Here is a 16,968-nt window from a genome sequence, read left to right as displayed (position 1 = left end):
CAGGAAGAGTGGATTTGAGCATTAAAGCTTTATGTCTATGTACTACAACTGACATGTAGGACCTCTCTGTTTAGTAGATGCTTTTTTTTTCCTTCTCAGGACTCAGGGTAATCCTGGTTTTCATATTAGCCATCTAAGCAGGGACTTAAGAAAGCACCTGGGAAAGCGGCAAAGGCAAAAAACAGAACTAGCTGACAGGATGGAAAACTGGAAGTGGCTACACTCCTGTGCCCTTGCGAATAAGCCAGCAGACATTATCAGGAGGTGCTGCTCTTCTGCTCCATTCAAAGAGATTGTATGAAACATTTTTCAGTACCTGTGCAGCAAATGGAGGCTAGGAAGGGCTTTTCCTTTTTTAACAGAGCTCACACTGCATAAAAAAGAAACTTGCAGCTCATCTCACTGAATGTAATCAGTACTACCAACCGTATCAAGCAGGTCAATGACAAAAATTACACCTGTGTCATATCTTTTCTTTCAGTGTTTCTACATACCCAAATGTCAGATGGAAAGAGCAGATCTTCAAGCTGAAGTCCAGGGAGTGAAAAGAATCTTGGACACTCAGCTGGGGAGCACTTCATCATGCTTTACCGACCACACAAGGCACCCCAGGGACGTCATCTTAAGCAGGAAGTACACTTTGAAGAAGGCCTTGTTTGCACTGCTGTGGCCCTGTCTGATGCTGTGTGGTGGAGCTCTGCTGGTGGGCCTTGTGAAGCTGACACAGTGCCTAGCTCATCTGTCCTCTGAGGTGTGCAGTGAGACTACAGGGAGCAGAGTGACATCGAGCTCCACCCAGGGCAAATTGTACAGACTCCTGCGGAGGTCCAGCATGCAGTCGCCCTCTTGACAAATTCAGTGGTTGGAGCAAGGACAGAGAAAGCCTCCTCCATTGACTATTGGTGGACAACTGGAAGGATCCTGGGCCTGGGAAATGCTGGCTGATTTAGGCCAGCGTCTTACGGCCCAATCAGAAATAGTCACCACCACCCTGGGACCTGACCTGGCACTCTGGTCCAACAATCTGAGCACCGTCTGCTTCGTAGAACTGACAGTACCCTGAGAGGACGCTGTTGATGAAGCGAATGACAGGGAGACGTTGACGTTGGCATGCTGAAATGCCAACTGATGCTCAACAACAATGCTGCAGAGCAATAGTCCATCCAGTGGAGGGCACTGTAGTGACATCCACCACTGACCACTATTGACTACCGAGGCAGCTGGGAATCCAGACCATCAAGGAAACATCAGGGACTGCTGAACGCTGCTGACTGTCTGCGGATGAGACAGAGAAACTCCAGCTGGGCGTCTAGATGATAGTGACACACACTGTCTGCCTCATCAGAGGGTGTATTGTGAATAAAAGCCTGGAACACCCAATGATGCTGAGGTACACAACTGATGATGTGTCCCTAAACTAAATGTGGCCGAACAGGGGACTCATGCTCACAGCCTGTCAGTCTGCGTTGTTATTGTGGATCTGTGATGTTAACCACATTACCATGACCTGATCACATCAGTAAGAAGCAGCAGCAAAGACATAAATGTTTAAACGTTTGTTAATATTGACATGCTGTACCTCGTTAGCTCAGATAAATTATCCACAGTCTAACCGCTGAGTTCATTTTTCAGTAACTATGTGCACAAAAGATTCATTAATTTAGATTCACTGGCACGTAAACCAGCAGGAGGTGAAGCGGTGGAGACTCCCTACCTGTTGGCCGTCTGTCTGTTCCTCCATTATTTATATTCCTTTAGTCCGGAATTGTCCGCACAAAATCAGAAGGGTTTCTCATAAAAGTATTCCAAGTTATGAATATTGTTGTCGGAAGTGTTTGCAAACTGTCCAGCGTCTTGAGTCGCACCGCTCTTCATACGTCTCCCTCCTTCCGGCTGCGGGACAGTGGGTACGCTCGTTTTCTACTCCAGTTCAGCTTGTAAAGGTGGATCGGGTCTATCATCTTCTGGTTCAAGATCGGACTCTTGCTGAAAACGATAAGGCCGTACCTAAGCCACCACAACCGTTGCGTGCGGAACGTATGGTTGCCATGGTAGTTGCGGCAAGCTGACCAATCAGAGCACACTGAGCTCTGATTAAGCTTCAGAAGGCGGAGTCCTGAGCTCTAACAGAGCATTTAAGAGAGGGTTAATGGAGTGCAGCATAAAATATACAGAAAAAGAAAAAATATATTTTCAGAACATTAAAGCATGTAAATCTATTTCGGTAGACAATAAGAATGAAATGATTAACACTAAAAATTGCCAAATCAATCCTCTTTGAGAATAAGTGGCAAGAAGAAACCATAAGTGTTAAAGTCCAAAGACAATTCTGATACTGATGAAAATATGATTATATGTTGATAGAAAGATTAAGCAAAAAAACAGATTTTAAAATCATTTACTATATTCCGTCTTTAACTTTTAAGAGTAACTTAACACAACCTGAAAAATGTGTTTTGCTGACCTCCAGTGGTCTAATTTGTGTCCGTACTGCAGTGATGTAGCGATGTACTGTCAGTACACTGTGACGTTACTCTTAGGTGTAGTTACAGATACAACAGAGCACACTTAAACACACCCAAAAACACATCCGACCACACAGGATATACAATGTTGGACACAATTCACTATGGGTAGTCCTATCATAATAAGGTGTGTACTAAGCCACAAATGGGGGATTCAGTGTGCAGGCAAGGGCATTTTGGGTCGCCATGACAATAATTTGGTGTGCCACTGAAGTCAGCTCTTAAAGGGGAAGTAAGTAAAAGACCCACACAGACTAACTGTATATATATATATTAATTCCATCGATTAACTAATGCGTAAATAGTCTCATGGATAGTCTCATAGTCTATCGTTGCTTCAGGTACAGGTATGTCCAGGTGAGCCCTGGGGTCCAGCTAGCTAAGCTAATCTAAGCTAGCTGGAGGGGCATTTTGGCTGCTTATGTTTTCACTTTCATCTGAGTTTCTGATATGGAGGATGAAAAATGTCTTTTAATTATTATTATTATTATTATTACTAATATTATTATTATTATCATTATTATTATTATCCTCACCCAATGGCGGATTTAGATACAGGTGACATGGGCAGCATCTAGTTGGGAGCAACTTGGGGCACTTGCAAAAAAGACAAAAGTTTGTCTACAGAGAGAGAGATGTTACTTTATTTTGGTATTTATAATTGTATATGATTTTGGTACTAATTGATGATGAAAGCAAGCCTTCAGATCAGGCTTCAAATGACATTTGTGCAATTTAGAATATGTGTGTTTTGTTTGGGTTGTGTAATAGTGTAGTAATAATAATAAGTAGGTTTTCTTGTAAATCTATTTGTGGGATGAAGGACTTGTGCAGTTTAGTAAATTCTAGGACATGGTCTAACCCTCCAGACCATCCTAAAGACCATATCCTAGAAGTTTTATACATACTGGTCCAGTTTTCCTCATAATGAGTCTTGTGTGTAGTTTCTAGGGTAAGATTGAGGAAAACAAATCTTTTTTCGTTTACATATTGACTCAGGCTTTGTCCCACACTGTCAAATTTTATTATGAAGCAGAACAATGAAGAAGTGCCATGTAAATAGCAGACATTTTGATAGTGTAAAACAATGTAATAAAATAATCTATTTAGATAGGGAGAAATGTTTTTATTCAACAGTACAATAAATGAATGCATACAGTTTCTTATCAGACATGTTCATATGAGGATGACTAAAACAAATATCTGAAGAGGGTTTTATGATATATACAGATGGATAGATAACTAACATATGAATGTGGTTCTTTTTAAAACATGCAGGGTAGCTTCTTCTTCCTTATTGTGCTTACAGACTTCTACATAGGGCAATTGATCTCCACTCGACATGAAGATCGCACTCTGACAACAGCATGAAGTCCTTGTCCTTCATTCAACAATTCACCTCTGCTTTGCCATTCATATCAATTCAACAACTAGAAGCTGTCTACTGGGTTTTGTATGAGGATGGTGCACATTTTGCATGATTCCTCCTTTTCTTTTTGGTTAGCAGTTACATATATGAGTTTGCTTACATTTAAAAATACAAAAATATATTACCTCTGTAGTTATTCAAGGAAAGCATTTGCACACGTAGTAGCAGTATCAGTATCTGTTACCTTCATTGTGACTTTGTTGTACCCCACACAAGTAACAAGGTCATTTCTATACATGAAATTCAAGTAAACATCATCAGGTCAAACAAAAAAACAAAGTAGATATTTGAGGACCTCATGCATAATGCAGTGTGAGAAACAGAATACAACCATAACAAGTACAAAGGGAAAAAAGCATCATTTAGCTAATTCTTCCATAAAGTATATGGGGTCTAGTTCTCTCAGTTTGGGTCCGGCCCACTGCTCTGTATCCTGTACAGAAGCACATGCATGTTGGTAGGATCGGTTTCCTGAACATTTTTAAACCATGAACAGAAAACAAAAATTCTACTTTCAGACAGACTCGAGTGTCCAGGAAACCGCCCTGTTAGATATCATTTGGTAAAGCTAGAACATTTACTGACCTCTTACATATGTGTCTGTGCAGTGAGCGAAACTGCAAAGACTATTCTTCCACACATAAGGGTGACAATCATAGGAAAGAGTAGGGAAGAAGACACTTGGAAGGTTTAAAAAAAAAAAATTCACTTCGGTTTCTTTTCTTTACCTGGATGTCACAATCTGGGACCTTATGGCGAATGTAAGGAGAGAGTCTGTCTTAAATTATCTGTCATATGTGATTGAGAACAAGGAGACGAGAGCAAAGCTCGACATCTCAAACATTTTACAGATGGCTTAGATTGAAGCTCCACATAGAAACCTGGTAAGGAGAAGCAAAAGGCAGGGTAGAAAGGCGTTTCTCACAGTTCTTTTTGTTTGGGAAGAAGTAGACGATACTGTTACAGTGCAGCAATGTGCATTTTTTTTCTTCCATGTACTGTTTGTACAAAGTTCACTGACACACTTCTGTGTGTGAGCATGTCAGGGGAGATGCGTTCCGCTCTCTGCCTTGACATCAACTTCTCACCTTTTTTTTCTTTTTCTTGCAGTATACAGTACATATTAGGATCACAACTTGCATAGTGTAACAGCACAGCACACAAAAGGAACACTACGCATCCTTTTCCCCTGCGTTTCTCGCCTTTATCAGCTGAATAACAAAAGAGTAATTCATGACACGTCATACAGCTGGCCATCAGAACGCTTTTCTGCAGTCCATCTGCGTTCCAACTGCGTGCGGTCGATGATGGACATTTGTGCCTCTACATCTGACACAGAATAATACTGATAGACAAAACAAAACAAAAACAAATACTGCGGAGATCAGTGCTATGAATACACGAGACTTGGAATAGTAGTGACTTTTTTTTTTTTTTTTTTTTTTTTACAATAAGACTGCTGAGTAGTGGGGTTACACATCTAGTACTTTGGCTCAGTAGAAAATAGACTCAAAAAGGAATATGTGCACCGAATGCATACAAGTTTATGGATATACCGCTGTACAAAAGTCAGTTATCTGGTGTTGTGTGATTTCTAAACTGAGGACACGTCGTCTGTCGGCTACAAATGACTCATTATTCGAGTTGCTCCGAAAGTGTTAAATGTGTAAGTGTGTAAGTGTTGTCAACAACATGTCCTCTGTCAGTCCTGCACTTAGAGTGTTGGTGATTGTTTCTATGATTGTAAAGGGAACTATGATTTTGTGGGCACCTGCCAGGCTTCTGTGTCTGAGCTGGCCTGGTTTGTGTGCACCAATATCTCCCCCATCTTCGTCAGTTCAAAATAGCTAGTGGAAATAAACAGTCAGTTTATCATTAGAAAAAGCCATCTGTGCTCATGGTTTACCACTTCATGATGTTCCTTTCTTAATGCTGATGGTTGTAGATGTATTGAAAGGAATTTAAAAAAAATAATAAAAACAAAAATTTGTCCATATCTTTTTCGCATGAAGAAGGCCAATTTAGTCGAGGTCCATTACACTTGATAAGTTCCTATGAAGAAGGCAGATGAAATATAACTCTACCCTGCCTTCTCAAGTTCATAGTGCAGGGAGAAGAAATTCAGACACCTTTAGAAACAGAAGCATTTAGGCATTATGTCCCTGAAATAGGCCCTTCTGAGCACCCTTATTTTGTGGTGCGCTGGCAGGTAATGTTTCAGAGTCATACGCTGGCAGAAATATTAACCAGGCCTTGCTGTGTTCAGGGAAAATACCTCGCTCGCTTCTCACTTTTCTTTTGGTTATTAGTGTGCTGTTGTTGCCACAGTCCTTTACTCCACTCTTTCCTTAGTTGCCAGTTTAGTTCATGGCATGCTGGCGGATTGTGTGAAATATCCAGTCCATCTTGGTAGTCCACCCGCCGTGGTGAGCGTCGTTCATTTGCTTCATGAAGTAGTCGAGGGCCTCTTGCTCCGACTTGTCCAGGGCCAGGGTCTTCCTGATGTAAGCGATGTCGTCGAATGACTGCAGCTCGGGCATCCCAGAGCCCAGCATCATTGAGAAGAGGTTGATGAAGAGGTTGGCGTGCTGCCGGATTGCCAGGTACGCTTTGTAACACATCTCCTGGAACCTGGTCGGCAGAAGGAAAAAGATTACCAAAATGGAAAGAAGTAGTGAAGACATATGGGGACAGAGAAAACAATAAGAGACCAAGTGGGAAATTCTGCCACGACGAAGAGATGAAAGCTCAATCTCATAATGCCATAAAAAAATAGCTCAACACTGATTAAGCTCTGTTTGTTTTACTAAGTCACGGATCATTTTTCTTTCATCCCAAGATAACAAACTCATGTCGACTGCTGGTGTTACCTTTCAAACTCCCTTGTTTTGGTGCACTCTTGAGTTCCTTTGCTAATAACGATCAGGAAGTCCTGTGTGAGAACGAAGGGCACGCGTTCTCTCTTGTACCCAAACTTCTTCTTTTTGTGGTCGAGGAAATGGCCGAAGTCAATGTGGAACAGCTGTGAAAAAAAAATTAAATAATTATCAGAGGCAAACAGAAGTATCTATATATAACATAGAAAGAATGTCAAATGTAATCTATACCTGTCCGTCATCTTTGACCATAATGTTGCTATTGTGTCTGTCCCCTATGCCCAGGATAAATGTTGCTACACAGTAGCCTGCACATGACCGTGTGAACAGATCTATGGCCTGGTCATACCTGAAAAATCAAACAGATGGAAAATACTTTAGTCTCAGAGAGGATCCAGTAACAGATTGTAAAGACTATTACTCCAAAAAAAGTTTTTTAAAGTCTTCACATTAGTCATAATATTATCAGTAACACCACCTCTACACCCCACAGAAGACCAGAAAAGCTGTATGAATCACTCACATCTCTCCCTTGTTCTTATCCTTGAGCCACTGATGCAGTGTGTGGCTGTTGAACTGCAGCGCCCCCTTCAGGCCTCCTTTGCACTGGATCTGCATGATGGTGTGCGAGTTCCTCACTACCTCGATCAACCCCACACAGTCACCGATAGACAGGCAACCGTATGGCAGCATCCTGTGAAAGGAAGGACAGAGAACATCTAGAGAGGCAGAAAAAACGAGGACAGCAGTGATGGACTTTATATTAAATGGCCTGAGGTGGCTGGCAGGGGTTGCCACTAATCTGCATTCGAGCGTGGAGTGCAGAACATGAAAGGTCCAGCGCCTGTTAATGTGTACTTGCATCCTCGCTGTCATGGTGAAGTGAAGAGCCTACCTGAGATCAAGGCCTTGGTTCTGCCAGATGTTCTCCATTATCCTAATGATCTGCAGCGTCAGCATGTCCTGCCTCAGATCTGCGGAGGCAGAGAGAGACAAGGAGGTGGATGACAGTGAGGTGAATATTAGCTGCTTAGCTGCTCTTTGATCAACTCCATGATGCAGTATGGTGCAGTGCTGTCAAACTCAGTTTGGTCAAAGATGTTGCAGCAAAGTGCAAAAGCAGCTACGGGAAAGTGAGATTCAAATAATGTGACTTGTTCTTTCTGAATTCTGTGTAAAAAGCATAGATGAGGTTGTGTTTGTGTACCACGATATGCCCTGCAGGCTTAGACTGAATTATGCTACATGCTCAGCAAGAGCATTTTCAAGGCTGTGTTTGTGTGTGTGTGTGTGTGTGTGTGTGTGTGTGTGTGTGTGTGTGTGTGTGTGTGTGTGTGTGTGTGTGTGTGTGTGTGTGTGTCTCTCAGAGAGGCAAGGATGGACAAAGAGGTGGAGAAACAGTAGAGACAGATACAGGGTATAAATACACAGACAGAACTCACCATCTCCATTTTTGAAGATGATTTCGTTGTTCTGAAAGAGCAGCTCTGACATCATATCTGGGTTTTCCCAGTTAAGCCACAGAGGTCGCTTTGCTGATGACATCATCCTGCATTCTTCCAGACTGAAAAAGACACAGGGATGTGTTTTCAAGAGGATGAAAAAAGATGAAAGGAAGACACTAATTTCTCAGTATTTGTGGCTGCACTTACGAGTCACAATGTATACATTACTTCTTCCTAAGTCAGTCATGTGGCTTTACTGCAAAATGAGGATGTGTTCTAAGAGCAGCGAGTACGCGAGTAACGCTTTTTTTTTTTTACTTAACCGATAGTATAGTATTTTAAGCCTTGAAGAAAGAAAGGCAGAACACCTGCAGAGGAAATAAACATTAAATGCCAACCATTTAAGAGGAGAGAGTTAGATAAGACAGTGCTGATGTACCGGAGGTTTCCCAGCTGATGTGCTGGATTCAGTGGGGAGGTGAAGTTCTGCAGTGCATCCATGTAGTCAGGCCTTCTCATCTGCTCCACCAGAAACTTCATTTGAACCTTACAGGAGATAAACAAATGTATCAGTTATTAACAACCTGGTGTTGAGCAGCTGGAGGACTAGGCCAGCCTGGTGAATATGCAGTAAATACAGACAGCTTACTGCTGCTTTTCTTCAGCAAAATCATTAACCTCTCACAATGAGGTAATGCTGCTTCAAAGATGGATTTTGGGTAATGGCATGCACCCTCTAGTGGCCATGTTGGAGGTCCACAGATCTTGGCTTGTCAGTGAAAATAGTTTGGGAGATTTTGAAACCTATGACTGATCTAAACAGCACAGAGTAGAACAGTTTTATGCTGAGTGGATGGACACTTGTCAATTTCCTCACGGTCACCAGTTAGTGATCAGAAAATGTTGAGTCTAGATTCATCAAGTCGGTCTGCTCAATAGCTAGCTAACCAACACACCAGCTTAGACAATTAGAAAATTAACTAGTGGCTAAAACCTTCTTGTAGCCCAGAGTTGGATATTAAGTTTAACATTACTTTTATTGTGTGGCTAAAATAATTTTTTTTTTTTTTTGTATTATTAAAAATAAAATCGTTAAATCACATCTACGAATTATTTTGATAATCTAATAATGAGTAAGTCTTCAATAGTGTCCAGTGCATTTATTTTTCAGCCTGTTCTCCTTTCTATTTTCCCTTGATTTATGAGTAAATTCTAGTATTTTAGTAACTAATGTCCTGTTTTCTGATCTGCTTTAATTCACGCTTGCTGTGTTTTATGTTGATGCAAATTCAACATTTCCTCTCTTCGTGAAAACAGTTCCAGCAGTTAAGAGGACATAATATTTAACTTCCCTAGAAGGCCTTTACTATGAAACATCTACAACAGGTGTCTACCTTCATTAAGAGCAGCTTAATATCAACATGGCACAGCAAAGTACAGCTGATTAAAATTAAACAGCACATGAAAACTGCATTCCTATTTAAAAAAGGGTAATCTAGGAGGTACTGATATTGATGGAAATAATGCTGTGGAAATAAAGATTATGTTAAATTTACCATCCCAACATTATAACACAGGTACCAATAATTCAAATTTTTTTACCCAATTTTACCTCTGGCCTTATTGGGAACTAAACTTAAATTAAGTACCAGCTTTTATTTTATATATAATTTATTTTCTGTATTAATCTTAATTAATTCATCTTAATCTAAGCTATTTGTAGGAATGGCTCAAATTTTTCAAGCTCTATTATGCTGGTTTGGTTGAAATATATTTAGCTGCAAGCAAACTGAAGGCAGCTCTACTACATTGTGGCATTTCTCTGGCCAGATTGGTCCAGATGTTGCTGAGATTAAACTCGACGATTAACTGGATCAAAATTAACAGCTGTCGCCTGTTAGATTACCTTCTGTGCCTCATCTTTTTTCTCCTGTTTGAGGAGGTCGGTGAGATTGATGAGTTTCTCCATGGCCTCCACCTGTCTGCTCAAGTGCTTCAGATACATGCCACAGGCCCGGCAGTACGACTCCAGCAGCAAGCCGAACCGCTGGCTCACCGTCTTGTTGTGCATCTCTGACCTGCGCACGTACAAGCAAGGGAAAAAAAACCACATTGAGAGGTTGTTCGTGCCCTAAAGGAAATTGTGTACAATCCTCCACAGATACTCACAGACACTCAGTATCCCAAACACTGACTAACATGTTTCCAGAGAACTTTCAATGTGATTTGGGACCAGACAGTTAAGTGACAATCAAACAAGAGTTTAACCTTTGAGTCACACACAAACAGCTGAAAGGAGCCCTTTTAAAATTAACTCACTTTAAATGCCAGAAGAAGAAATGTCCTATCCTCTGATTGGTTAATGCCTTTTTCAGCAGGAAGCGTGCAAGTGGGTTATCGAGGTACTGCTCATACTTTAGAACCTGGACACAGAGAAAGCACCACAAAAACATTGTTATTTGTTTAAAAAACACTACTAGAGTACATCAAGCTGAAACATCAACTTGCCATAATTAACACCATTTACTTACAAACATTCACAGTACAGCAAAATAAAGATGCAACGCACCTGAACCAGTTGAATGAGATACTGAGAAAGTTTGTCATCAGTTAGGTATTTCTCAAGGCACTTTACGGCAAAGTCTCTGATCATCGGATCGGGGAAGTTGCAATCCAGCAACTCCATGGCTTGTTCTGGCTTGATAGCAGGCCAGTCCTTCAGAAGGCAATACATCTGAAAGAGATAAAAAAAAAATAAACATGCACATATAGACTAAACAACCCTGAGACAGTGCACTATCTGTGTAAAGATCAGCTGAGATGCATTAGTATAACAACCAAGTTCGGCACATATCTATTACACCACGTGATGTCCTTCAAAATAAAGGTGTGTCAGCAGTAGAAACCTGAGCTTACCTGTGCAACCTCATCTCTGGAGTTCCATTTCACAGCCAAGAGGATCTTGGGAAGGATCTCTGGCATATTGACACAGTCTTGTCTAGGACAGTTTGTAGATAAAAGAAAAATGAATTGGTTTTATAATATCTAGGTCAGGCAATTATGACAGTAGAATGACTTTTGAGTAAAGTTGAATGGTTTTGATGGCAGAATGTTAAGATCCAATCCTAATAGACCCCTCACACATCCTCAAAACCCCATATAAATGTAAACAGCCACAAACACATTACCTGTGCCTCCATAGAAAGTCTTTCTCCTGCTCAGTGATTTCAGACAGCGGGTCTCTGTTGCACACCTGCCGTAGCTGCTCATTGTCACTGTCAGTCAGGGGGTTGTCACGTGCCAGTCTGTTACTCTATGATACACAGTTTAATAAAACTAACCAAACGAGAATAAACAGCAGCACATTGAGTTTTACAGTGACCTGTGTCACATAAAACTTGTATGTGAATAAAACAGTGATATCAGGTTGCTCTCTGTGATGTGTGAACTGCAATATGACAGCTGCTCAGAATGAAAATCAGATGTCATGATGAATCTGGTAAGTAAAGCAAAAGACATAATGAAAAACAAATACATGTTAACTTACCAAACCGGTGTGGCAGTAATTAAAGCCAAGCTCTCTGGATATATTCCAGTTTGCATGGTCCTCAATGGTGGTCATATCAGGGAACTTGACGGGGCAACTGAAATGGTCGAACTCCAGCTCAAGACAAGGGGTTTCCTGCATGTTCAGAAAGGGAAAGGTCATGCAAAGTGATTACTGTTATCAAAGAAAGGTGCCTGTGACAATGAGTAATTAATTAAGTGGGATAAGAAGCTTGGTTGCTTAAATCAAGGCGGCTTAAATCCAGCTCTGAAACCCTACAGCTGGATCAAAACTGGTTCTTGAGGCTTACGCGAAGTCAGTTGCAGACACAAGCATAATACATATTCATATAACTTTAAAATAGTGGGGGAAAGTTTATGTTTTATTTATTATCTCCTTAATGTTTCACGATGGTCCATTCTGATCCACACAACTGAAAGAGATCTTTGATAACCTGTGTATTTTAAATTCTATTATAACCCTTATATTTATAACAAAAAACATTTCCAGGGTAGATCCACAGAGAGCAGCGTTATATTTGAAATCACTCCATCACCTCAATATTTGCTCTGTAACATAATAAGAACCGCTACTGCAAACACAAACAGTGAGCATTATGTTCAGAACGCTGACATTTGCTGTTCACCTTGTTGGGGTTAGAGCCTGTGACGCCGATAGGGTTGAGCAGGTCCTCCAGGCCATGTGGAACAGGCCACAGGTTGAGAGCCATCTTCCCTGCTACTAGTGTGTGGGTGTAGTCAAACAGGTTGATGTTGCCCCAGGCGAGGGGACAGTGCTCCTACAGGAAAATACCAGTAAGATGATGCATATGAAGATGATTAAACAGGCAACAGCTCAGGGCTATGAAACAGACAGGTGCAGTGCAGAACACAAGAAGCTGTTGACTCTTATGCAAATATTAACCGACTGTTAACTGCTGACTCATAACACAAATAGAAATTTAATTGAATACGTTGCGTCTTAACATTTGAGAATCCTAAAGTAACATTTCATGTTATAATTCTTAATATTTCCATGAAATAACAGGCCATTTGTGATTTATGGTCAGCATCTTTTCAGCAATAGTCATTAAAATATTATAAAGAATACTGCTAATGCTAAACAAACAATTGCTACAGCTGCTGCTTCACATTAAAAGCTTTCAACTGGTGAATCAGTCACAGGAAGCACATTCATCAGAAATACAACAAAGCATTAGATGTTCCTTTTCTTTTCAGCACTTTTTGAAAGTTGATCAGTTTTAAATTGAAGTAATGGAAGTAATAGTTGGTTGGTAACAAAAACAACCAAGCACAGTGAGCTGTTAGATGAAAAGCTGCAAGCAACAGGCTGCTCACCTCCAACTCCACAGCAAGAGAACCAAATCAACCAAGACTGATGCCTTATGCATTAAAACTTGTGCATTTCAGCATTTCACTGCTAACCTCTTTAGCTCCCTTCCTCCCTTTCACAGAGCAGATGGAGAGACAGAGTCGGGCAGCACGGGGGATGTCTGGAATGTACATGTCGTAGTTAAGCCACTCATTCCACCTGGAATAAACAGGGAAACAACCATTACCATAATTAATACTATTACTGTCGCAAATCTGAGTGAAATCCCAGAGTATAACACACAATTCTTCATTGTGTCCTACCTGGGGTTCGAACAGGGCACCCGCTGGGTGTTGACATTGTCACACAACTGCTCTCCACCGTGGTATATCCCAGTCCTAACGTAGATCTACAGCAGTCACAAGAACAGCAAATTTATATACTCATCCATTGAGTGATAGATCTTTCACTGCCTTTCTATAAAGTCAAGGACACTGTCTTCAGATAACCTCCAATGTACTGGAGATGTGAGATTTTAGTCAGAATTTATTTTAGTCAAACCAGAACAAAGCAGAGAATATTAAAATAAAAAAAAGACAGGGTAGCCACAGCACCAGGTTGATGCACTGATGCATTTGTACCTTGTCAATGTCTCTGATATTGACATTGACGTAAGTGGCGCACAGTATCCTGATCCTGAGCGTTCCGTTGATAGTCCACAGAGCCTTGGTGGCTGTTTCCCCATTCATGTAGGGTGTTGCTGTGGATATTCGCCTTGCATACGACGGCATGGTGAAGTTGTCCATGGGCAGCTGGGAATACAAGCTGTCTTTTGCCATTAGCATCAAGTTGGGCATCCGTCCCAGCATGATACAGCTGCGCACATACTGTTGAGGGCAGACAAAGTGACATTTTGAAGTAGCTGTGACTGTGACATTTTGAAGCCATTCATTCTGTTTGACATTCACATTATTACTAGGCTTATCAACATGTAAATTATTGGATTTTACAATTACAACTCAGCAATAGCTGAAACATTCAGCACTTTGTACTTAATATACCATGATATTTATGGTCTGTTTCTGAAACAGCACATTTTACAGGCAGCACATTTTCTCATAAATTTCATTTCATGTCATAAATGTCAAGCCCATTTGAACTGGATGATAATTTGACGTGAAGTGGATCTCTCCCCCCTTGAAGTACAATAGCATCAGATGCAGCTAAGCTAAGATTAAATTAGATTACCTTGTACTGACTCAGAGGGTATTTCTCCAGTAAGTACTCGTCGCAGCCACAGACTTTGAGGATGTACTTTCCCTGATACTCCTGCACACACATCTTTAACTGTTCCTGGGAGAGCAGCATGCTGCGTGTCTTCTTACGGATGGCTTCTGCAATCACCTGCTCTGGCACATAGTCATGGTTGATCTTCAGGGTATACTTCTGTTTGTCATTGCTGGGTGACACAATAACCCAAATGACCACAATGATTTGACCTGAGGGAAAGAAAATAAAATATCTATATATTTGCTATCATTTTGCATACACAGAGAAAGTGTTTGTAAAATATATTATTGTAGTTTTATTGCAGTGAGTATTTGCTGACCAGAGCCTTGAGTAAAATGTCTTACCTTTGTCTAGCTTGTTATAGATGTGCCTGGGAAGTTCTGCTGAGGATTCTACATTGGGAGGGTACACATATAAAGCTCTACTGTGGGGTCCATTACTATCTCTGAGGTCCACAGCTTCTTTGCAAACATTTAAAATGTTCCTTCTGAAGTCCTGCACTTCTGGGTCTTTCACCAATTCAAACTCACATATAGGCATTCCAATAGCAAAACCTTCAAGGAAAAACAAATGATTAATAAAAATTAGCCATGAGTCCTTTAACCTATAAATGTTTTAAGATACATTATCATGACGTGAAATAATAATAATACAATGCAATTACATCATAACACAATATATGTTGTGGCCAGTTAAACCCAATGGTATTATGTTAATCCTCCTCACTGTGGGCAATGACATTGCCAAGGCCAACGGCTGTTACAGTACATTACTGTATAGCACAGTAGGTTGTTTTGTAACTGCGAAAGAAGTCAAGGATCATACCTATCTCTCTGTTAAGAATTTTCTCTTCTCTGTTGCCTACTGGCTCAATAACTTTGAGGAAGGCCTGGAAGAGCCTCAGATCGCATAACCTCCTGGTCTCATCGTAAAACTCCTCCCGCTCTGCCTCCTGGGTGACACTGACAAAGATGTAGGAGCTCTCCTCCTGCAGCAGATGGTAAAGAGGGTACTTCCTGGCTTCTTTGAAAAGCTCATGCTTGACTGTGATCAGTGTGGCCTCCCGGAGGCACTCCAATGTGAGAATCATGCCATTTGGCAGAAGGCAGTCCACTAGGATGCTGGGGGGCATCAAGTGCATCCCCCATAGTTCTCCTGAGGAGGGCCTGGGAGGCATGGTCGTGCCAGCAAATCTGCTCTTTTCAGAGTCTGGTAATTATCAGATGAGCGATGTCAACCAACTGCGAGAAAGAAGGAAAGAGAATTATATAAGAACCACTGACTTATGTTCAATCATGCGAACACATGTGGTAAATATCTGACTTCAATAATGGTAGAGTTGCATAGCACCAGAATATAAAAATGTTACATAAACCCTCATGAGGGTATCCCCAATTTAACATGGGTTTCTAAACGTTTTAAACCAAGTCTGTAAAAACAGTACAGGGGAATGAATAAAGGACTACTGTATATTGCTTTCAGGTCTTTGAGTTCACCACACTGCACATTGCATTTATGTAAAGGTACTTCCGTTCAGTTTGACAGATAATAACAACACATTTATGACAGCTCTAAGATGCATGTTCCAACAAATAAAGATGTCACTGCGTTTATATATAACGCTAGCACCTAAGCTAATGACCATATAACTTGTCACTGCATGTAAGTACAAAAAAAACTTTCGCTTTAACGAGTTTGTGTTAAACTAAGTCATGCTCAAGTCAAAGAGGGGGCGATGAACCAATAAATATCCAGTGGTGTAGAATGAAAGTGCTTCAAAAATCATGTAAACAAACTTGTTAGCTAACAACCATTACCCACACATTAGTTAAGTGTGGCTAACACGGCTAAGATTTCGCTTTATGTCCCGGCTTGTCACCTCGACTAGTCACTGTGTTGTTTTGCTGCTTGGTGGGTTTAACATTAGGTGTTATTTCTTGGCTAGCTAGCTAACCGTGCTAGCCAGGTTCACTAAGCAGATCAATGTCATTTGAAATATGAAAACCTCGACTCATATACAAGCTAATGTTAGTCTAACGTTACTACAATATAGGGGTGCGACCAGACAGTTTGTCGTGCGAGTAACCGGGTAGCTGTTTTGATCAAGACTAAAAGCGAACACACAACAAAACATGAAAAAAACAAATATAACGCTACCTGTGTCAGTTAGCTGACGCCAACCGGTTAGCCGCGAAGCCAGTCAGCCAGCACAACCATTAGCAGCGGCTAGCTGAGTAAATCCCATTCGTGCCCGCTCTGGAAGTCTCAACCAGTGGTGCTAGGCTAGCTCTAACCTTAGTTCATCCAAACAATGATACTGAGGGGTCGGGACAGTCCCGCTTTATACAGAGAAAAGACGTCCCTATCTCCCGATGATGTTGTCAATATGCTGTAGTGGAATAACCGGATAATACTTCATGATGTTCTCCATTGTGCTGTCCAAGGAATACACTACACAGTTTAGTAGCACGCTAGCTCTAAACAACTAGCCTGCTCGAGGACTGCTAGCAGGCTCATCATCATG

At 41.1% G+C, this 16,968-nt stretch overlaps 2 protein-coding genes across 4 annotated transcripts in view; one reads left to right on the top strand and one right to left on the bottom strand.

The window, feature by feature from the left end:
- kcnmb3 (potassium calcium-activated channel subfamily M regulatory beta subunit 3) overlaps nucleotides 1-5,400 on the top strand; it is a 9,047-nt gene extending 3,647 nt beyond the window's left edge. For all 3 annotated transcript variants that reach the window (XM_056391002.1, XM_056391003.1, XM_056391001.1), the window contains one exon: nucleotides 482-5,400. In XM_056391002.1, coding sequence (XP_056246977.1) covers nucleotides 482-850 — 369 coding nt within the window. In that variant the 3' untranslated portion in view covers nucleotides 851-5,400. The remainder of the gene's footprint in view (nucleotides 1-481) is intronic.
- On the bottom strand, nucleotides 3,631-16,968 carry LOC130178613 (phosphatidylinositol 4,5-bisphosphate 3-kinase catalytic subunit alpha isoform). The gene is made up of 21 exons (XM_056390998.1): nucleotides 16,602-16,968; nucleotides 15,270-15,685; nucleotides 14,789-14,998; nucleotides 14,403-14,653; nucleotides 13,796-14,041; nucleotides 13,478-13,563; nucleotides 13,268-13,373; nucleotides 12,469-12,621; nucleotides 11,823-11,957; nucleotides 11,464-11,588; nucleotides 11,192-11,273; nucleotides 10,845-11,009; nucleotides 10,595-10,698; nucleotides 10,182-10,353; nucleotides 8,715-8,821; nucleotides 8,273-8,394; nucleotides 7,726-7,804; nucleotides 7,354-7,524; nucleotides 7,062-7,179; nucleotides 6,825-6,976; nucleotides 3,631-6,585 (listed from the first exon to the last, which is right to left on the bottom strand). The coding sequence occupies exons 2-21, from the start codon at nucleotides 15,619-15,621 to the stop codon at nucleotides 6,315-6,317; spliced, it is 3,207 nt and encodes a 1,068-aa protein (XP_056246973.1). The 5' UTR covers nucleotides 15,622-15,685; nucleotides 16,602-16,968; the 3' UTR covers nucleotides 3,631-6,314.

The sequence above is a fragment of the Seriola aureovittata genome, chromosome 12 (genome assembly GCF_021018895.1).
Source record: "Seriola aureovittata isolate HTS-2021-v1 ecotype China chromosome 12, ASM2101889v1, whole genome shotgun sequence".
NCBI classification, from domain to species: domain Eukaryota; kingdom Metazoa; phylum Chordata; class Actinopteri; order Carangiformes; family Carangidae; genus Seriola; species Seriola aureovittata.
The sequence above is the reverse complement of the archived record's forward strand: the minus strand, read 5'-3'. Positions and strand labels throughout refer to the sequence as shown.

Coding starts and splice junctions, on each gene's coding strand:
- LOC130178613 (XM_056390998.1), bottom strand. CDS start 15,621: ATGCCTCCCAGGCCCTCCTCAGGAGAACTATGGGGGATGCACTTGATG. Junction 14,654..14,788: donor CTATAACAAGCTAGACAAAG/GTAAGACATTTT, acceptor TCTTTCCCTCAG/GTCAAATCATTGTGGTCATT. Junction 11,010..11,191: donor CCAGAGATGAGGTTGCACAG/GTAAGCTCAGGT, acceptor TATCTCTTTCAG/ATGTATTGCCTTCTGAAGGA.